Source organism: Pimephales promelas, chromosome 11, assembly GCF_988280905.1.
Source record: "Pimephales promelas chromosome 11, fPimPro1.hap1.1, whole genome shotgun sequence".
NCBI lineage: Eukaryota > Metazoa > Chordata > Actinopteri > Cypriniformes > Leuciscidae > Pimephales > Pimephales promelas.
In genome coordinates, this window is record NC_142779.1 from 18995884 (window position 1) to 19018947 (window position 23064).

The 23064-nt window shown below is 35.8% G+C and overlaps 1 protein-coding gene across 3 annotated transcripts in view; it reads left to right on the plus strand.

The window, feature by feature from the left end:
* Positions 1-23064, plus strand: part of macrod2 (mono-ADP ribosylhydrolase 2) — a 618043-nt gene that overhangs the window by 1474 nt on the left and 593505 nt on the right. For all 3 annotated transcript variants that reach the window (XM_039653236.2, XM_089117150.1, XM_039653234.2), the window contains exons 2-3: positions 2197-2301; positions 10045-10146. In XM_039653236.2, coding sequence (XP_039509170.2) covers positions 2197-2301; positions 10045-10146 — 207 coding nt within the window. The remainder of the gene's footprint in view (positions 1-2196; positions 2302-10044; positions 10147-23064) is intronic.

Genomic DNA, 23064 nt, shown 5'->3' on the forward strand with positions numbered 1-23064 from the left:
TTGGTTCAGTTATGATAAACCAATATTGGAGCTGAACTATACTTGGAGGTTGTCTGCTGTTCTGTATGGTTCTATGCCATTTTAAAACAATGATATTTTAGCTTGATTTGATGTGAAAACCTTAATGTTTTTGTTATCAGAGACACTTTATCATTATCATTAGATAATGACATCTTAAGTGCATAATCACTCCTATGTTGACATAAAAATCACCCACAGTTGAACCTAATGTTCATGACAACAGTGTTATGTCCTATGAAGGCGTGTAAAACATTAGGTTGACCCTGGAATTACTTTACACACATTATCGGTCTGTTATCGTGAATCAAATGCTTAATAATAAGATCAATTATTTATGATAAGAGCTGTTGACTTGTGGCCTAGTGTAATAAAGTGTGCAGTGAATGGACATCAAATGTTTTCTTTATAATAGCTTTTTTTTTTAGTGATTTGATTTAATGAATCAGCGCTGTTGTCTTTTGTAGTATTTTAAAATATTACATTGTGTATACACATTGTGCTCATAAAGGAGCCCTTGAGAAAGTGATCTCATTCGTGTAGCAATAGGGAGTGCAGAAAGATAAAAACAGAAAAAATAAATAAATTAATAAAGATGGTTGAAAAGGCAGATGTAGGGGGCAGTGAGCATGAAAAATCAGTAGTGTCGGCAGGGGCACTTTGGAGCTGGTTTATAACTGGAATACCAAGCTAAAGTTTCATTGTGTCTTGAAAGCGAGACATTTTTATTCTGGGAGGGTTTTAGAGCTTGTTATATTTTATATATATTATATATTAAAAACTATGTTTTTATTTTTATTTTAATTTATATGAAATACAGAATTATGGAAAGTATATTTGCCGCTGCAATTTTTTTTCTGTCCATTCTACGAAAAAACCCTTTACAAAATGTGTTATTTTGTACAAGGAAAGGTCGCATTAAAGCTGCAGTCCGTAGTTTTTTTTTGTTTGTTTGTTTCTTAGGTTAAAAATGATCCAAAATACATTTTTGAGAAAATTCATAACCAGCCTGTGTTCTAAACGATCTGCTTGCCTTAGCTTGATTCAAAATGGTTGTAATTCTGTTTTTAATTCCAGTGGTACTGGTAGATTTCCGCGGAAGAATCGAGCATGCCATTACGTCCCATCTGTACACGAGTAGTCTCGGCTAGTAAACCATGAGTGTGAGGATGTTTGAGGTGAAGATTTATAGCCTTTTCTCACAGCACTTGGTATAATTAAACTTATCAATTTGATGGTGAATCCAGAAAGTTTCAAACGACAATCACCAGTGACAACAGATTCACCCGCTGTAAAAGAGGCTACATAAAAAAAGAGACTGCAACTGGCCCATGTGGAAACGAGGATAATATCGGAAGAACATGACATGTGGTCACACAATGCTGACATTGTTAACATTAACGATTTGAGAACAAAGTATAATTTGCACGGTTTTGCGTGATATGATAACTTTCTAACGATTGTTAGATTTAATCAGCACGATTTACTGCAGTGTCAGAACCAGAACAAAAGTGGATGTTTCTTACTAGTTCAGATGACATTTTCTGGTGAAAATTCTTGTGTTGGTCATACTTCCAAAAAGAATAATCTGTATCCACACCGACACGGTGACTGACAGCTGCACACTCTCCTCAAACATTGTGTTCATCCACGCTGTGCCGTGTCGAAATACAACTCGCGTTAAGTTGATAATTCCGTGAATGACTGCAACTGCAGATTTCGAACAGAGATGGCAACAAAAAGGAAAAACGCCAGACTGCAGGTTTAACTGGAGAAACAAAAGTGAAACTGAAATTGTAGGAACCAACTGTTTAAGCTTTAGTCTAATGCTAAACTAGTTAATGAAACATGACTTTATTACAATGAAAGGCACATAAATATTTTTTTTAATCACGTTGTCCATGAATGCTAAATAGAACTGATCACACACGGTCTGGTTGCATGTCAGGCCTGCAGCTGTATGCTGAGCAGTGTACCCTCATTAGCCTGTCTCTGCTTTCTCACACATACTTACATGGCTGCCACAATTACCACACCAGAGTACCACTCTGACACAATGCACAGAGCTAGTTGCAGATGTTCCTTTATTAATCCCTCTGATTCAAACTGATTAGCTTTGCTTCACAAGACATGCTCTTGTCTGTATACTGTGACTCTATTGTTTCTTCTGTTCCACAGAGCGCTTACTTAATCTTGGACTAGAGGACAGGCGCAAAGAATATCGGGGAAACTATGTGACGTTGGACAAGATACCCACCTGGGCAAATCATGACAATAATACAGGTAAATACCAAAGCCTTTCCGATTTCCTGTTTTTCGACCAATAGCAGACAGGTGGAGTGCTTTGAAAAGTTGTTTAAAAATGATTTGCAGGTCTGTTTGATGCTCGTGGATTACACTCTTTACCCTCAAGTAGCCCACAAGCTTTTACAATAGTGAATTGTATACCATTAATGTTTGGGATCAGTTGAGTGTTTTTTTTTGTTTTGTTTTTTTACATTTTTTAAAAATTTTTTAGACTAATGCCAGAATCCTGAAAATTATTATGTTGGTCATACTTCCAAAAAAATAATCTGATATTCTGAATGCCAGTATCCACTCCGGCGTGGTGACTGACAGCCGCACACTCTCCTCAAATATTGTGTTCATCCACGCTGTGCCGTGTCGAGGGTGTCAAAGTACAACTCGCGTAAAGTTGATAATTCTGCAAATGACTGCAATTGCAGATTTCGAACAGTGATGGTGACAAAGAGGAAAAATGCAGGTTTAAAGTAGAAAAATGTTATTTCAAATTATATTATTTCACAATATTAATGTTTTTGTGTTTTGGTCAACCATGTGCAGCCTTATTGGTTAACATAAGGGACTTGTTTCAAAAACATTAAAACAAATCTTTTGAATGATAGTGTATGTCTTGGTGACTAACTTTAAAGCTCTTTTATAGTATTGAAGGTACGCAGTCATTCTGGAAGAAGGTACTGGTTGTTTCATGTCTGTCTTTGCCAGCAGACATCATAGTCTTTCTGCATGCAAGTGACTTGCTGCCATTTTAAAAAGAAAAGGACACATGGATCAGTGTGACCCTGACAGCTCCGATATCATGGCTTATTTATGGACGAACCTTCCAAAAGTTTGGAAAGGTGTCAGCCGCCGTCCCTTTCATATCCTTTGTTTGTGCAGGATTTCTAGTGCTAAGATAGTTGAGCTACCCTGACCTAAGCTTATTTTTTTCCCATAGATTTATTTGATGGTTTACCAAACTGAACAGAAAGACATGATTGTGTTAAAGTTTTTCAATGTAGTTTAAATGCTGTTATGTCCCCTGTCCCCCATTTATTTGATCACTAAAACTACTTACAGAAGTCTTAGAATATCAAACATCTGAGGCTATAGTTTTCTGTTTTAAGACCAGAGTTCTGTTGCATAAAACGACTTAAAGAGACTTAAAGGGACAGTCCACCCTAAAATTAAAATTGTCATCATTTACTCATCTTGGTGTTCTAATGCCGTATGCCCTTTCTTTAATGCGCCACAAAAAGGAGAAAAAATGTCAGCTGCTCACGCTTGTCCATATAATGGCAGTGAATAGTGGCTAGCATCAAACTTTTGAAAAAAGACACAAAACTATCACAAAATGATCCCATACTGTATGTTCCAAGTGTTCTGGTGGTATACAATGGGGTTTGGTGAAAAGCAAAGTGAAATATAATGTCTTAATGGAGTTCTTGACCTTGGCTGTTGGGCTTTAGAGTTCACGCAAACTTAATTTTCATTTTAGGGTAAACTATCCCTTTAGCATAATGGCTGTGTTTATGCAACTGGCCCCAGAAGATCAGAAATAGTTTTAAAAGGGATTGAAAAAAACATTGTAATTACTTACCCTCACTTCTAAACCTAACTAGTTTTATCAACCAACAGATTCACCAGTCTCAAAAGTGATTTTTTCACAAATTTGATATTGTACGTCTCATAAATGCAACATGGGTTTCAGTGAATGGTGACTTACATTTTTGTTTCACACACAAGATACCGTTGACTTCAGAAGACTTATTATATGTAAATATTTTATATATGAATAACACATTTTCTTAAATGTATAAATGCATGTGTGTGTATTTATATTTATATATACAAAATGATTATACACAGCACACACAAATATATTATGTAAACACAAACTTTTATTTTGGATGCGATTAATCGCAATTAATCATAAAACAGGAGAGTATGAATTGCTTGTTTTTGCTGAGGCACAGTGGGAAACCAGATTCATACAAAGTCAGACAAAGTGCAGCGCAAACACAGTATTTTTAGTACTTACACATATTTATAAAAGTTAGTACTTATTTAGTACTTGAATATGGCCAGTGTTCAAAGACTTGAATATACTCATTCTTGAAATGTAATGTTATTTGTTTTCTCACGTAATGTTCTAGAATTGACACAGAAAGTGCTTGCTAATTAATTTAATGAGACAGGGACACATGTAGGCACAGTACCTGTATGAATGTGATCCAGAATAGATCATGATTCCAGCCAATCCAGTGTAAGGGACAGCTCAGAGATCCTGGGTTTGATCTGGGCCTGAGAGTGAGTTCCTCATTTGATACATTGTAAGTTAAATTTATACAGGATTGTTGTGATAAAATGGACCCAGGTTTGAATTGGTCATTTGTTGTATACATTTTTATTGTTTCTTTTAAAACAATGCCGAGTTTTCTCTCTCTTTTAGATTTTGACATTATTATTTTACACAAAGAAAAATGTATGCTGCACATGTTCTTGTGAAATAAAGTATATTTTATATAAAAATGCCCATACGTTTATTTATTTATTTTTTTATTAAACAATCAAAATCATATTACAAATACATATCTTCAATATCAAAACAATTTAAATTTTTTATAAACGCAATAAATATATAAATAGAACATAAAATATCACAGAGGTCTAATCAGTTATCAAATTGTGTATAATTTTGAAACCCTCCAATGCTTGTTTTTATATCTTTCAAAACATAATTCAAACACTCTGCCGATGTTGATCCTTGTTTTCATCCGATTGATTCACGTTTGGCCTGACGAGCTTCAGCAGATACATTTTTGTTTTGTTTTTTATATATTTATGTGGAGTTTGTGTTGGAGTATGTGTTGGAGTAAACGCAGGGCGTTTTTGGGTGTTATCAGACTCCATGTCGTCAGCTGTAGTACATACAATAGTCCTCTGGCCATTTTCATCTTTAGTTCTGTAGTGATGTCAGAAAATACTAAATTTAACACTTCTGTTGACTTGGAGGAGGTTTGTTCCTCACACATCCGGTGTGTGCTCCACCAAATGGCTAGCTATGCCCTGTGCCAGCAGACCTGGAGGGGAACTGACAGGAGCAGATCTGGCCCTTTCATATTAGAGCCGGATATTTTCCCTGGCTCTACTGATCTAAATGGACAGTCTGTAGGATGTGCTATAGGTAATTTTTCAAATAAGCGTAATGAATACTTCTTTTAGCTTGCAGATGTTAATGTCTTTTTTGTATGTCATTGGTCTGCAGCCAATGGAGCTGACGGACTGGCCAATGCCAGCAGTTTGAGGCCCCGTCCACACTACAGTATTTTCGTTTAAAAACGGAGACTTTTTGCTATGTTTGCACCTCCAACAGGAAAAACGAAGACCTTAAACGGAGAAGTTTAGAAACACTGCAGCTCCGTTTTGCGTTTTGAATCTCCGGAGGGCGTTTTAGTGTAGACGGGACAAAACGGAGGACTTTAGAAACGATGACGCAGAGGCTCACGCACGGCTCTATGATTGGGTGTCATCAGTCATGACGTGTCCTTCCATGATTCGTCAGCCACCGCTTACACCGGCACGTGCATGCCCAGTGTTGGTAAATGGTCATGTTATCTGCTTTTTCAGTCGTTTTAATGTGGACTGAGATCAATTCTAATACGCAGACAAAATGCTGGTGTGGACGGAGATCGTATTCGTTTTACTTCTTCGTTTTTAAATAACGCAGTAGTGTGGACGGGGCCTGAGACCTGATGGGTTGGACGCTCTATTCGTTTGATTATTATTTGTTCTGTTAATAGTGTTATGCCAGCGCTTTAACCAACTACAATGTAAAAAAATATTGTTGGTTTAACTTAAAAAATTAAGTAACCCGGTTGCCTTAAAATTTTAAGTTGATTGAACTGGAAATTGAGTTGATTGAACTGGAGTTAATACAATGAAGGAGATTGATTTAATCATCAGAAACTTAAAATAATATATATATATACACACACAAAATAATTATACACAGTGCACACACATATATTACGTAAACACAAACTTTTGTGATTCGATTAATCGCGATTAATCGTTTGACAACCCTAATCTGAACTAAATAAATTATTTAAGTTGATTTGACAAAAGAAAAAATGTTGTAATAACAAATCTTGAATTTTTTCTGATTTTGGGATGCAAATTATCGATAAATTCATTAATCGTTTGTTGATCGACCTTATCGATCAATTAATGATTAACTGATAAGTGGCTATTTTCCTGAGAATGTAAATGCCTCACGGTATCAATAGTGGCTTTAACATAAAAAGCTTTAAATAAAAATTTTAAAAACATAAAAATTGCTTATATACTGAATAAAAATGCATGTTATATTGCTCAATTGATGTTTTATTGTAACACTTGGGATATGGTACAGATAATGGCATTTATGTAGTTTAACAAAATAAATTATGCACAGAAAATTTAAATGCATAAAAAAATAATTGTGCACTGGGTCACCTCTTTCATGTGAAACATTAAGCAACATAAAATACGTTTTAAATAAAAGTCAATATGGGTAGGCTAAAATCATATTTGATTGCAGAGCGCCGTAGTTCAGGCAACTTACCCCTCGCTCGCTCGCTTTCTCTCTCCCTCATGGAACACCACGGCACAAATCTGTCCAACACAGCGCCGCTGGTAATGTTGATCCATCTTTAAAAAAAGTTAGCCAGTATGCAAGAAGCACGCTGTATATAGCTGGTAGTCCACTCCGTTTTGACCGCCTAATGTTTGGTTTCTTTTTTTGTCGCCTCAAGTTTGTGTCAGGCCTCTCATATGAGAATCTCATCACATTTGCAATGTTCAATTAGCAATGTTCACCTATGTGTGGCCTGGTTGTCAATCTTCACTGATTATATATTCCATCAGTGAGAGTGTGAAGATTAAACTAACTGAGCAATAGCACAGCTGTATATTGCAAGAATCCACACAATATAATGGGAGACATCAAAATTCAAAAGAGGACAAATTGTTGGTGCGCGTCTCTGGTTCATCTGTGCCCAGGTGTGTCAAAAGCTGTGGTGTCCATGGGTAATTTCGGCATACCACCAAGAAGGATGAACCGCATCCAGCAGGAGTAAATGTTGATGAAAGAGGAAGCTGTCTCGAAGGGATGTCCAAGTACTAACCCAGATTGTATCCAAAAAAACACAGCTGCCCAACTCACCGCTGAATTAAATATGCACCTCAATTCCCCTTTTCAGTACTTTTAAGAGCAAGTAGTCAAAATCTGCATGATTAGGGACTCTAGTATTTAATGAGCTTGAAACACGGACAACTTTACGTGTGACGATTTTATTAACTAGACTAAACGCTTAAACTACTTTAACATACACATGCATACAGTTTAGGGAAAGAGAGCTGAAGCAGAATACAGGAAAGCAAGAAGTTATTAGCCTGGCTAATGTCAGACCCTGGGAACCACATGTTAATTTTCTCGTATTCGAGGCCTGGTTTACGGATGTCCTGTCATCATAGACCTTTGTTGGGAGAGTGAGTTTGCTGGATTATTCATTAAATATAATGAATAATTTGTGTGTGTCTGATTGGTCCAGATGCCACAGTGCCAATGCCAAATGTCATTTTCACTGGTGCCAACAGTAGAAATCTTGGGCTGTGAAACATAATTGATGAGTCCACCTTCAATTCAATTCAATTTACATTTGTTGTTGTATATAGCGTATATTGCTGTATTCACAATACATATCCTTTCAAAGCAGCTTTACAGAAAATCCATGTCTATTACAATACAGATTATAGTGATCTGTTATCAATGTGTTAATTTACAGAAGAAACAATGAGCCTCATTAAAGTAATAAATACAAGTTGTGAACATAATAATTACAATACATAGAAAATGTAGCATTGGTGCATGTTGATTTGGTGTCTGATCTGAAGTCCTCGCAGCAGTTGGCGCTGTCTCTTCACAAGTGTTGGCCATCTGAAATCTTCATGAGATGCTGGATCCAAACTGGAGCTGACGTACCCTCTAGTTACCTCAGGACGGGCATTCCGAGATAAAACAGAAAAGCAAATGAAGAGTAATTAGTATAGCGGTGGTTCATAACATTAAGCAAATATAATCATATGCATTTGATCTGATCTAACTGATCTAAAGGTTATGAGATTTATTATGCGAATGCTTGGCTGAAGAGATGTGTCTTTAGTCTATATTTAATCTGGGAGAGTGAGTTTGAGCCCCGAACATTATCAGAAAGACTATCCATCACTGTCTTTCCCATGTCCGTGGGAGTCAAAGAGTGCAGCCCCCAAAAGCCCCACTGTAAAAAAATATTTTCAAGATTTGTTATCACAACATATTTTCTTTTGTCAAATCAACTTTATAATAATTTATTTAGTTGAACTTATTATTTTGAGTTTCTGATGATTAAATTAATCGCCTTCATTGTATTAACTCACTTTTTCCAGTTCAATCAACTTAAAAGACAACCCAGGTTACTTACTTTAAGTTAAACCAACAATATTTTTTTACAGTGTAGTAATCACAACCTTTTTTTCTTTTGTCAAATCAACTTAAATCATTTATTTAGTTCAGATAACATATAACTTTGAGTTTCTGATGATTAAATTAATCTCCTTCATACAGATTTAATGAACCAAATTCCAGTGAAATATCTTTACAATCCCCTATGATGTCTTTACATCCTTCATTATGCGTGTTTTCTGAGTACCAATTTCTCTGTTGATGATGAATTAATGATGTGTAACATCATCTGAAATATGCAATTGAGTTTAGAGTTCCATTGTGTCGCTTTCATTTGATTATGTAAAAACAATTATGTTCATGAAGGCCAAATTTTAGAAAAAATGGACGGTATGAGCCCATTACCAAGTTAAAAAGAAAAAGTGATATAAAGTCATGGTATAGCATTAATGTTTTTTTTTGTGACTGGGTATGTTTAGGCATAAAGTCATCATTAAAAAAAAAAAAAAAAAAAAAATCAAACAATATGGATCATAAAATTCCATATCTCAGTTACTTGCTTTGTGGAGAAGGGAAGGCGACCTGTTCACACTTGCATGCCTTTTTCTTTCTTTAGACATTTTAAGAAAGAAATGATTTGACTGTTGAGAGTATGTTGACAGTCTGTGTAGTAATTTTAGTTGAATAGCTGAGCTCCTGAAAATCAGTAATGAAGGCTGTGAATGAATGCCAATGAATGGCTTTGACGGTTACGGATTTGAAAAACAAAAAAGCAGGAATAAAGAACCCTAAACTCTAACACAAAGAACCATTTCAGCATATGAAAACATTTGTGATGCTTAATATTATTGAGGAAACTTATGCAGTAGATGGGCACAATTGATATTAAACAAATCAGTAAAATTTGTCCAAATGTTCTGTAGTTAGAAAGTTTTGCACTGAAGATACCTGTTCCTAAAAGGAGAGGTTTTTATTTTCCTGTCTGCAGAAAGTGCAACCCCACATGTCAGAGTACATTCACCCACCAGGCCATGTCTCTGACCAAGTCTATTTGTTTTTGACCAGTGGCCAGAAGGGTCTCTACCACTTCTTAGTTTATATCATGTAGTCCATCTTTCATAACTTTAGTTTGAGTGATTACAGATTGAATATTAGTCAGTAAAGTGTTGGTAAGACCTTGTTCTGATCAATATCGAGAGTCAACATGCAGTTGAAATGGCAGCTCTTTTGTAAGTTAACTTTACTCTATTGTTCCCTTACAGCTACTGAGGAAGAAGAACATCAGTCTTTCTCCTTGGCTGACAAAGTGACTCTCTACAAAGGTGACATCACCATCCTGGAGGTTGATGCCATAGTGAATGCTGGTGAGTTTGCTGATTCTGATCAATTCTCACAGTTTTATAACATTAGCAAGGCTATTAGTGCATAATTATTGCACTGATTTTTATTTCAGTGTTTGCTTTAGTTGAGTGGTCTGCATAGTCTTTGATGCACTTTGCATTTGTTGTCCTCGACTGACCTCTAGTGTCTATAAGTGGTACAGGCACTTTTTCTCCACAGTGGACGCTCTGGTTTATAACAGTTCTGTATTGATTTGCCGTAAATGCTCTTTCACTGGAATGTCACGTTTCCTTTTCAGGATGAAACGGGAAACCAAGAAATAAACTTTATTTGCAGGGTTAGACAGTATTATCTGTCCCTCTGGCTTCTTAATTGTCTTGTCATTTTGCAAAAATCTACTTTGTGCCCATTATTGCCTCTTTATTAAAAATCTATCAGTTTGTTCTGAATAGAAAGGAGCAGTCTTTTAGTAGATGTTCTTCAGAAATATGTGTGTTAATTGGGTTATTATGCTGCTGTGAGGGAGCACATAGATGACACTTCCTATTTCCCAGGTTTCCTTGGTTAATGTAAACCTAAATGACAATGTAAGTGCTTACAGGCCTTTAGAGATTATTTAGTATGCATTTTGTGGGAGATTATCATTGATTAGATGTGTTCACTCAAGATGCTTATCTCAGCATCAGTCATTGAGAGGAATAGTTTAACATTTCCGTCATAGAGAGTGGTTGGAAATAGTGTTGCGGTTTGTCTGAAACCGCTGTCTGTTTGACAAGAGCATCTGTGAAATGTTGTTTTTTTTGTTTTGTTTTGCTAGACCATTGAATCTTAACAAGAAAATGATATTCTTCACAGTTGTATTGTGCTATAACATGTACAAACATGTGTTTGTGAATGATTGAGTTTTTTTGTTTCTCTCAATGTAGTTCAGGCATTATGTAGCCTAATTGAAGTAACGATACATGTGAGCTTTGGCATATTTAAACCAATCTAAACCTTCTGTTGAGTTTACTGCTGTTCATGGGAGCAGAGGAACCTTTTACAGTAGATCGATTATTACTGGATTATCGCCTATGAGTTTTGCCTCTTCTTTTATGTCTATTGATACTACTATCCTAGGATATACAGTCTTCATAGTGTGATGTAGGACAACAGGCTGACATAGCTAAATATGAACCTGTTTTTAAATATAAAGCAATAATATTAATTGTATGCTTAATGTGACACACACACACACACATTATATATATATATATATATATATATATATATATATATATATATATATATATTACACACACAGTTTTATTTACTATCTGACACTTTGCAAGGTAAGTGTTACATTATGTTGTAAACATTTGTCTAAAAATATATGAATAATTCAGTATTTTAGGTGTTTGGAACAAAGGGCTATTGTTTTCAGAGGTCTGGGACAGAATCGTGGACCCAGTGGGAAGGCTTTACCTCAGTTTGAATTCTAAAAGACCCTGTGAGTTTTTGTGGTTATCCCTTGCTTTTAAGACCACTTTCCCCTACTTCCTGCAAGGTTTCAGTAAGGTCAGTCAGCATAGAAAACAGGAAATGAGAGAACGGGCTGTGTGGGATGCTTGTCTAATCTCGCGGTCTGACGCAATCATAGCGATGTGAAACTGCAATAGTAAGCTATAAGAATAATGCGTTCAGTTGCACCGTGGTTGAGCTGCTCTCTGTCCGTATTTCAACAAGTTTTTGTTGCGCATTCTTCACATCTGTGGTTGCATAAAATAATGTGAAACTGTTTTGTAGTGTTTGTGGCATTGAATTAGGAAAGTAATAGGTTTAAAGGCTTCAGAGTATGAGGGAGACGACTTATCATGCAGACGGGTGGCTGTTCATCCATCAAAGGCCAGTAGCTCAGGCCAGGAAAGTAATCACATTATTGCAACCATGCTTTGAAATGATTCTTAAAGCCCCATTTGCTCCAGTGTTTTTGAGTTTAGATTCCTGGAATGATGTTTCCATCTCAAAGCTATAATATGATAAGAACAACCAGAAAGAATATCTGTGATTGCGGGGAATTGTCTTTTTGTTTCCAGCAGTTATGCTGGAAATGGATACAGCATTGTGCTCTTGAGAAAAAGCAGTTGCTGGGGTGTTTTTTTTAAATTTATTTTATTTTTTTGAAAGGGTGGTTTGACTAATTTTTTTTTCTTTGCATGATTGCGTTTATGGGGTGCAATATAACATGTCTTCGTGTTTTTGGTTTTTTAAAAACTCTTATTTTCCATTAATTTCATCTTTATTGTAAGCCGCACTCTCCTCTGAACGACCGGTTGACTTCCTGATTGTATGAAACCACTCCCTGAGAAACAGGCAGTGGGCTCAGATTGGTTAGTTGGGCCGGTGTGTTGTGATTGTCTAAACTGCATGGTGCACGTTTTCCGGAAACTTCACGGCCATTACCTTTACGGGCGAAAATTACATGTGTTCCGGTCAAATGTAAATAATGGTGTCGATACTGCCGTATCAGTTTGCACAGAGAGCTATATTATGATTGTAATTTTCAGGAACATAATCAAACATAAATTCTATCCATTGTTGACGAACTACAGCGTCTGTGGGAACCCTGAGCACAGAAGACCTGACAGCTGGGTGAAAATAACACACTTACGACGGCATGGCTAGCTCTCCACTATAACTCTTCCTCATCGACAAAGCCACAGAAATATGGCCATGCCCCCTTTTTTGCATATTCCGGAGGGAGGGTTGATGTAAATTTATGGGTTAGTTACGTATAAAACACGGGAGGTATCTCGTTGTAGTCCCATTCGAATCGTTTTTGTAGGCATTAAACTTCCTGATTTTTAAAAGACTGATATCTCTGCTTACTTTGAACTTTCAAGGCAGCAATTTTGCAGATACTTTTCATGCACCACACTTTTGAAAATGAAAGTGAAACTGCAATGGACTAGTTGCACCACAACGGAAATGTAATTTCCGGTTTGTCTGTGGTAGGCTGGAACACTTCCGGTCACTGTCCGTCAATGACACTCGCTTACTTAACCGACCGTTCAGCGTAGTGTAAAAGAAAAACACGAGTCTTTTCGGTATTAAAACAGCAGGTGTTGTACCGAATTCGACTCGCGGACAAATCGCACGCCCCATTCGCGTGCGCGCGCTTCTCATTAATACGCGCTGAAGCGAGTTGAATGCACTTCATTTGCCATATGCGTTTATCGATTGATTTTTTTTTTTCTCACAGCAAGCACCCAGATCCTGCATGAAAGCTTTGCACTTACAAAAATTAACAGACAGTGAACTAGTTTGGATAAAAAATGCAAACAATAAAAAACGCATGGGAGATCGATTCAAACTATAAACTTCGACGGGTAAAGGCAAGCCATAATAAAGCTACCGCCTGTCAAAACACAACATTACTGTTAATTTAACAGAACGTAACTTTTGTGTGCAAAACACGCTGTGGTTCATAGGAAAATAGTGTATTATTCTCCCCATTACACATGTCATTAAAAATAATAACCTTTTTAATGAAGATAGGCTTAGTTTATAAAACACATGTCTGTATTGTATATTGGCTAATATAGACTATAGCCTATATGAGGCAAATACCAGTTTTTATGTTTGTTTTGTTTTTGCTTAACTGCATCTCAAAAATAGAAATAAAACAAATTATAATTGATAATTATAATAATGTGATCGTTGATTAAAGCTAAGGATGTAAAGAAACCTTAGACTTTTTTAATACAGTTATTTTCTGGCACATTAGGACCACAAAAACATGATTTATTTAATTCATTCTTTCAATTTCACATTTTGCATCCTAGCTGAGAACGTTCTCAGAACTCTGGCTAACATTCCCTACAAGTTTGGTTTAAACTTGTAAAGCCATAAGGTACTGTTTTAAAGAAAACATTTGAATGTAATGTTGAAATAATGTTTTAAAGATGTTTTAACTGTAATATTTTGATAACACATTATACAATGTTCTTTTTGGGAAAAAAAACAAACAAAACAAAACTACCCGCTGCAACATTAGAACAGAACAAAATTTTAAGAAAAATTCCAGCTGGGATTGCTTATGGAAATACATTGTTTTGTGTTCAGGTGCCCTTTTTTGAAGAAAACCTGCTGCAATATTACAAAAATGCATGCATAATAATTTGTTTATAATATCTTCATGAAAAAGGTTATTATTATTTTTAATGACATTCTTGTGCAATGGGGAGAGTAATACAATATTTTACTATGAACCACATCGTGTTTAAACGCAAAATGTACGTTCAATTAAATTATTTGAAATTAACAGTAATGTTTTGACAGCTGGTAGCTTTATATGGTTGCTTTACCCGTGGAAGTTTATAGTCTGAATCGATCTCCCATGCGTTTTTGTTTGTTTGAATTTTTTATCCACACTAGTGTCTGTCAATTTTTGTAAGCGTAGACAAAGCTTTCATGCAGGATGTGGGTGCTTGCTGTGAGAAAAAAATCAATCGATAAACGCATATGGCAAATCTTGTGCATTCAAACTCGATTCAGCTTGTATTAGGTAATGAGAGACGCGCGCACGCGAAGGGGCGTGCGATTTGTCCGCGAGTCGGAATTCGGTACAACACCTGCTGTTTTAATACCGAAAAGACTCGTGTTTTTCTTTTACACTACGCTGAACGGTCGGTTAAGTAAGCGAGTGCCATTGACGGACAGTGACCGGAAGTGTTCCAGCCTAATTCCATTTCCGTTGTGGTGCAACTAGCGAATCAACCCCCCGTTTAAAAGTTCTGTTATTTTTTTTTTACTCTGAAATATGTCAGATTACATTGCAAAATGGCTTGTAAACACTAAACAAGTCAATTTAATCAAACTATTGTATCGGACAGTAGTGTTGTCAAATAGCAATATTTCGATGCGTATCGATATTAAAATGTCTAAGGATTCCAATATTCTGCTGTATTAATAAACTGATACCAGCTGCAAGTTGTCTTTCTTCCCTCTGATTTTGAATTGACAGTTTGAAAAAGAATGTCTATAGTATAGACCTTATTATGTAGCCCCGCCCCTTTTCAGTGCAGTGCTGCTTCCGGTCTGTATTTTGACAGTGATCTTGCATAGGTCTGAATGAACTGCTCTACAATAAGTAAATCCACTTCACCAGCTAATTACTCCTCGACAGCGATGCCATAGAAATATACAGAGCGACCGCGAAACCGGAAGTTCAATGACAATATTGTAAAGATGACTGTGCCCACGTTTCTCTGGTGCATAAGGTCTATAAATGTAATCTGGACAGATTGTCTTATTTTCACCATGTTGTCTTTGTCATGTGATGTACCATGTTATTTCTCACATATTTCGGAAGGAGCCTTTCTCTAGTCTAGAAGCAGGTGAATGAAGGAAAGTTTCTTTCAATCCCTCTAAAATTTGATAAGTCTATCAGGCAGTAGCACTGATTGCCAATTTCGTACTTGAGGAAGTGAATTGTGAAATGAATCATTGAATGGATTTGGCTTCTTTTTTAACATCTTAGATTTTAGAAGAAAGACAACCACCCTCCCCATAAGAATCCCAGATGACTTGAGAGACCCTTTCACACCAATAACTATAAAGATAAAAAACATTGACCAAAATTAAAAACGCAACACCACCTTTTGTTTTTGCCTCTATTTTTCATGAGCAGAACTCAATGTATGTATCTAAGGACACAAAAGGCCTATTTCTCTCAAATATTGTTCACAAATCTGTCTAAATCTATGTTTGTGAGCACTTCTCCTTTGCCAATATAATCCATCCACCTTGCATATCAAGATGCTGATTAGACGGCATGATTATTGCACAGGTGCAACATGAGGTGATGGTCGTGGATGAATGGCAGGATCTCGTCACAGTATTTCTGTGCATTCAAAATGTGCACTTTTTTCCCCTTGGTGTTGTTGGTATTTGTAATCAGTTATTTTCCTGCACTTATGATTGACTTGATAAGCCTGATTTCCGCTGCCCTTGCACATCTGACAGTCGTCTCTTCTGGCCCTCACAAAGACAAACAACTTCATAAAATACTTAAGAAAGGAATGAAACTGACTGATTATCATGGTTATTCTCCTAATTATGCAGAGAGGTTGGCGCATGGACCGCCTGGTCATCATAAACTCTTTTTTTTCTCTTACGATTATAATAGTTTTTACTCCTCTCCAGCTCTTTTATTGCGTTTGGCGTTGAGGAATATTACTGCAATAAAAAATCCTCTTGAGGCCCTTGCTCAAAAGGTCTACTTCAGATCATAAAAAAATATTATATTCAATAGCTTGAGTTTGAGGACTTTATATTCTTTCTGTATTAGAAAGGTGTGGCTGCTGACATGCATATATTTTTTGTTTAATGCTTTGTCTTTTCCAATAATGACTAGAAAAGCATGAAAAGACCAAAAAGCACCATAAAATTGGTACAACGTCTGAAGGCATGTTATAGTTTTTTTTTACAGGCTAATATTTTGTGTTCACTGAAAAGTTAACTATTTTTTGGCTTCAGAATGATAGACTTTTGGGGGGAATGTTTCCTGTAAAACTTAAAATATCACAAAAATGAGACCAAGAGGGGATTGCAAAGTCTGTGTATAAACTAGACAGTTTACTTGCATTACTGTGAATGAGAGAAACTACAATGCATTGTAATTCCCACCTTCTAAATAAAAAATGCCAATGGCCAATTGGTAAAGTAATCCTGTCACTGAAGCTTTTGTTAGAAGCTTTGATTCCCATAGAAACAGTCGGTGTCCTGCAATATGCACATGGTACCTCGCGCATTGGCTCAACCTCAAATATAGGCTACTTAGACCAAGTTTAAAAAGCATTTAAGTTCAATAATTCAATAGTCATTTTTTTTTAATTACAATATTTACATGCAAGTACATGCAAGTACACTCAAAAACATATTGGCTTTAATTATTTTTATTGTCAACAGGTTCCACAAAACTGGTTAACGTCAAACAAACATAGTTTGTTAATGTAACGTCAACATCATGGAATTAAGTCATTTTAAGCTGCCCGATTTAAGTAGTCTCAATGTGAATTTTTAAAGGCTTCCTGACATGATTCAGGTATTTTTTTAGATTCATTCATCCATTCATATTTCATTTACTTTAGTGACACTTAATTAAATTGATAGACTATAGCTACCTATTTGCTAGTAGTAGCACATATTAGCATCTTAAATGCTAAGATTTACATCCAAAACAATAGAAAATAATGAAATCAATCGACAGCCAAACAAAATGCTCCACTCTTCTCCACATTGTAATTTAAATGGTTCTAATAATTCCAGTGTAATTTAACATTAAACAAAATTACACACTAGTCTTCCTCTTTACTAAATTTCTCAAAAAACATAAAATAACACTTAATTTTAACATTGTATTCTCTCTTAATTCAACCATATGCAAGCCAAGGCATGCTGGGAACTAAGTACTGTACTGCCCAGTTTCAGTTAATACAACACAAATCAATCATATAATCCAACACAAAAGGATCAAGTAAACTTAAATTGGTTATATATTTAAGCAGATTGAACAAAATCAAATTATGTTCGGGCAAAATGGCAGTTGGATCGCACTATGCTGCCACCCTCTGAATGTACGACTTTTTTTTAACCTAACGTAAATGGTTTCTGTTTAGTCAACGCGTTAGGATTTTGTACTGTTGAGACATAATTACATAGACCTTAATAGAAAAGTCAAAAAACACAATTAATATAAGTAAGCTAGCTAACTATAAATATTAAGTAGAGTGCACAACCTTCCAATGAAATAGTTATCTGGAGGGAGCATAATTCTCTTTTGGCAACTCTTTTGAATTCATTGTCTGAGGTGTCTTGGAGTAATCATTTATCCTGCTGAATTGCTTGAAATCTTTGAAATAGTTCGGGAACTAAATGAATGATTTACTTTCATTTAAACAAATTAAGGTATTTGATTTATTTTGGGGTGTGCTCTTTCTTTTAAGTACTAAATGCTGCGACGATAATATTGTTTGGTTTTCTTTTTAACAGAATTGTGCTGTAAAGATTAGGTCTACCAATCTAGCTTCTAATTCTGGAGATCTTCTCCTTGTTGCCTTCACATCTATTTGAGTCACTGAAAAAAAATGTTTTAATACAGCAATGCAAGTGAATAAAGTGTGCTGGTATTACACCATGCCCTGTAGAGTTTGCATTGGAAATGTCAGGCAGCATGAAATTAAATGGCAACAGTAATTAATTCTGGGCGGCTTCATGCTGCATGCTGAGAGAGGTGAGGCTGTAAGCATGTTAAATGGGTTTTTAAATCACTCTCTGGATGGCCAATTATTTTTTCATAGAAATAAATTTCTTGTCAGAGCTGCTAATTGAAATAGCAACTGACATCAGGGTCGTGATAGGTGCAGAAATTTTAATTGCTCTCTTTCTTGTTTTCACACAAGGTGTCGGTTCGCAAAGCAAGCAAAACAAACACTGGTTAAAAAAAAAATTCTGTCTGACAGAGCGGTCAGATGGTGAAGTGTCTAAATGTAGCATTGAAACTTATGCCAAAAATATCTGTCTGGCAAAAAATGAGGACAAACAGTCAACATTAAAACTTAAACTAAAAATAAAAATGTAAAAAAACAAACCTACGACTAAACTTGAGTTGTGTGAAGCATATGGTTGAGCACTTCACCATTTAAAGATGTCGTGCAGGCTTTGTGCTCAGGGGGTGAGAGTGTCGGTTTGTAATTATGAGAGCTGTTCAGAAAGAAACAGAAAACTGTGTCTTTTGCCCTGTAGCGTGGTGAGACGTAGCCACAGACGAATGCAGTAATGGAGTCTAATGCACTCTAAACATTAAATGTTCTATGAGTCACAAAGCTTAATGGAGAGCACTTGCATGTTTAACCGAAGATGGGCCTCGGCTCTTTTGTAATTGACATTTGAAAGTGGGAAAAGAGCACTCCTTATCAGCACGACTTGCAAAAGGGGAGGAGGAAGAGCCAGTTTTTTAGTCTGTCATCATCAAAAAAAGATGTAAAGCAGAGCTTATGTTGATAAAAGCACAAGAGGTGTCTTTTGATTCGCTAAAGTAAATTCACATTCATTTTCTTTCTCTTCGTTTAATGTACATACCGTGATGTATCTTTTAGAGCAGGTGTTCCTGAACCTTTTCATTCCAGACCAGGACTCAACTAGCTTAATTGGAACATTATCAGAAAATTTTCTAATGATTAAAATAGCAGCCTAATGGCAATGTTGAAATATGAAGAATAACGGAGTAGTTTCAGTCTGCTCTGCTGCCTCAACTGATTTACACAGACCTGGCTGAACAAATTTACAGAAATTAATTATGTAGTGTGTATATATAATGAATTCGGTAGAAAATGAAGTACCGTAGCCTACTGTAAGCTTAATCTTAATCAGAAGTTTTACAAAAAATCTGAATTTTATTTATTTATTTGAAAGTATTACTAAAATTTGCGGTGTAATTGATACCGATGTTAAACTATCAAGCTTTTATTTATCAAACGCTTGTCCACATATGAACTGTGATCAGCGAGTGTGGTTAAACTCATCATGGTGTTCAGCGCAGAAAAGCAGTGTTCAGCGCTTTTGTACTCGTTTGTATATGTGTGTGTGATCCTTTGTGAATTCTTTTTTTCCTTATGTGTTGGTAGCCAAATGCAGGTGGGGAAGCACAAACAACACATTCTTGCGACCATATCTCTGAAAGACAACAGCGCTGAGTTGAACAGATGACAGAGATGAATGTGTTTCCCAAAAGCATCATAAGCATAATTGAATCTAGAACCATATAGTCTCTACGATCAACTCAGGATGTTTTTGGGAAACACAGCCCATATACCTAAATCAGCCATTCGTGACGTTTGAATTCTCCGGTGTAATGCAGAATACAGCGCAGTGATTTGAGTAAATGTGTTTCTTCTCGTTAACAATGCGCACTGAGCAGCTTAATAAACCGAGTCACTCTGAGACGCTGATAACACATGCTTCATGAAACACAATGCTGATATTTATAGAATTCAAACGCAGCCTTTGCGATTCGAAAACCACACTAAGCAATATAACCATTTCTATTTAACATTCACTGAAACATAAATTTAGCTGGAGCCAAGTGACTGCTCCTCCCACCCCGACCCACAGTTTGAAAACCTCTAATGACCAGGTACCAGTTGAACTCCTAACATACACAAAAGTTCTACACACACCCCTCTCCATGCATGTTAGTTTAAAATACTTTTTTTTTTCTATAGGACTATATGTATATTACCATTGAAAAGTCTGAGGTTTACAAGTTTTTTTTTATTAAAACAATAATATTATGAAATATTGGTAACACTTTACAATAAGGTTCGTTAGTTAACATTAGTTAACTACATTAGTTAATATGAACTAATAATGAATAGCACATATACAGCATTTGTTAATCTTTGTTAATGTTATTTTCAACATTTACTAATACTTGATTAAAATCTTGCTAACATTAGTTAATGCACCGTGAACTAACATGAACAAACAATGAACAGCTGTATTTTCATGAACTAACAGTAACAAAGATGAACAAATGCAGTAACAAATGTATTGCTCATGGTTAGTGCATGTTAGTAAATACATTAACTAATGTTAACTAATGAACCTTATTGTAAAGTGTTACCGAAATATTTTTATAATTTAAAATGACTTTTTCTGTTTTAGTAAATTTTGAAATGTTAATTATTCCTGTGATGGCAAAGCTGAATTTTCAGCATCATTTCTTTAGCCTTCAGTGTCGCATGATCCTTCAGAAATCATTCTAATATGCTGATTTGGTGCTCAAGAAACATTTATTATTATTATTATCAATGTTAAAAACAGTTGTGCTACTTGATATTTTACTCTAAAAGAAAATAAATTATTTTAAATCTTTTGAAACTTGTCTTCACTGTCACTTAACAACATACATTTTTTTATGTTTTGTTATCATAAAGATGTATAAATTCATTTCTTTTAATTTTGCACCAATTAACTGATTTGCTACTGTAATGAAAATGAAAGCACCTGATTTTTCACAATGAGGGATCTCATAATTATCTGTGTTCTAGAGGACATGCTGTTTAGGAAATTTAATGGCCAGAGAACACCTGCATTAACCATTCTGATGTTCACAATATTGCTTATTTTAAATTGGCAAGAAAATTATTGCGATCATCCTGACAATATTCAATACGTCACCTCAGCCCGTTCTCATCCAAAGGCGTCATATTCTGACGCCTATTGACAATGCGTATACATCCACCCTTTAGCGTCAATATGAGACACAGGCATATATGGGCCAGAAGGTGCCTCCTAGTGGTCTAACCTTAACCCAACCCCACACCTAAGGCCACCCTTAAAAATATTCTTGTTTGCCGTAACCCGACCGACCCTGTCAATTTAGGGCCGACCCAATTTTTTATTTTTTTTTTCCTTTTAGTCCGACCGACTTGCCGGTTGTAACTTGCGTTCAGACCGACCGACCGATTTTTTTTTTTTTTTTTTTTTTTTTTTTTTTTTTTACTCTTCAAACGACTAATTCAAATTCAATAAAATAATTAATTATATTTTAGTTAGTATTGTGAAAGAACTACGTTCTTTCTTTTAAATAAAAACCCGTGGCGTCATACAGTCATCCGATTATGTTTACCTTGGTTTAACGTTACGCGTGTCATAGCCTATATCATATGGCTTGTTCGCTCGTTTCATTCAGTGTTCCCGCTTGGTAAACCCGGTTTTAAACGGGCAAAGGGGCTGAATATCAACCATTTCTATATAATAATAATAATAATAATATTAAACAATTTGTCTGTGATGCAATTTTGCTATTCGCAGTCCAGAAGAGAGAGCGATCTCTCACCCGGAGCCACAGCGCGCACAGCACGACAGCCCTGCTTAATGAGTGACAATGAGGACAGAACGTGGTTACCTACACTTTAGATCTGGGATATTATTCTAATTGTATAGATTTCCGCTTTCAAAGATTATAAAAAGAAGATATTTGAGACGAAGCCATTACAGACGCATTCTGTCTAGCGCAACTTTCCCTTCACAGCGTTGCGCTGTCATTTCTTCCTAAAGCCCAAACGTACCGTCAGAATCAGCACGATCGGTGATTGTTGTAAAATGCAGTCTGTTGCTAAACTGCGGACGCGTTCAATCATTAAAAGAGCTGTTAAAAGCACAAAAGTCTGCGCAAGAGACGCTGTTAACAAAGCGACGCGAGCTCCGAAATGCACTAAAACGAGACAAGAAAACTAGGCTATAGCCTCATTTTGGGCTTCTTGTGCGCATCTAAACTATCAAATATACATAAAATATAAAAATGATCTGCTCTGAGATTCATTTAAACACAGTTTGTCTTAATTGGACGTAAATAGTTGGGAGAAAATGATGGTGCATCAGTCATCTATTACAGTAGAGTTCTGCATTCGGTATTAAAGGGGCAGTAGTCTAATAAACATGTGACGATTAAGCCAATGCGAATCAAACAACAAAAGGCAGATAAAAATCACTCACAGCTCTTGAATGAATAACTTAAACTTTAATAAGCATTAATCTAACTATGATAAACTATGCAGTGTCATTTTACATTTGATTACTAATTAAATTTCTTTTCAGACAGAGCAACACACTTAACTGAAAAGTAGCTAATTTTAGACCTTCCTGAAATTAAAGCACTGTATATATAGGCTAATTTGTATCTAATTTGTAATTGTATTCTTTGTTTGACCATGTGTTTTGTACTTGTTTTTGCTTATCTCATGTATATGCATAACAAATAGATATTTTATTCATTTTGTGACTGGCCTAAAATGTAACCGGTTGTAGGTTGCATTAACACCTAGCGGTGCATGCACAGTTTGAAGACAGTCAGTGACGTCACAATATGCATTTTTAAAAAAAATTCATGATCA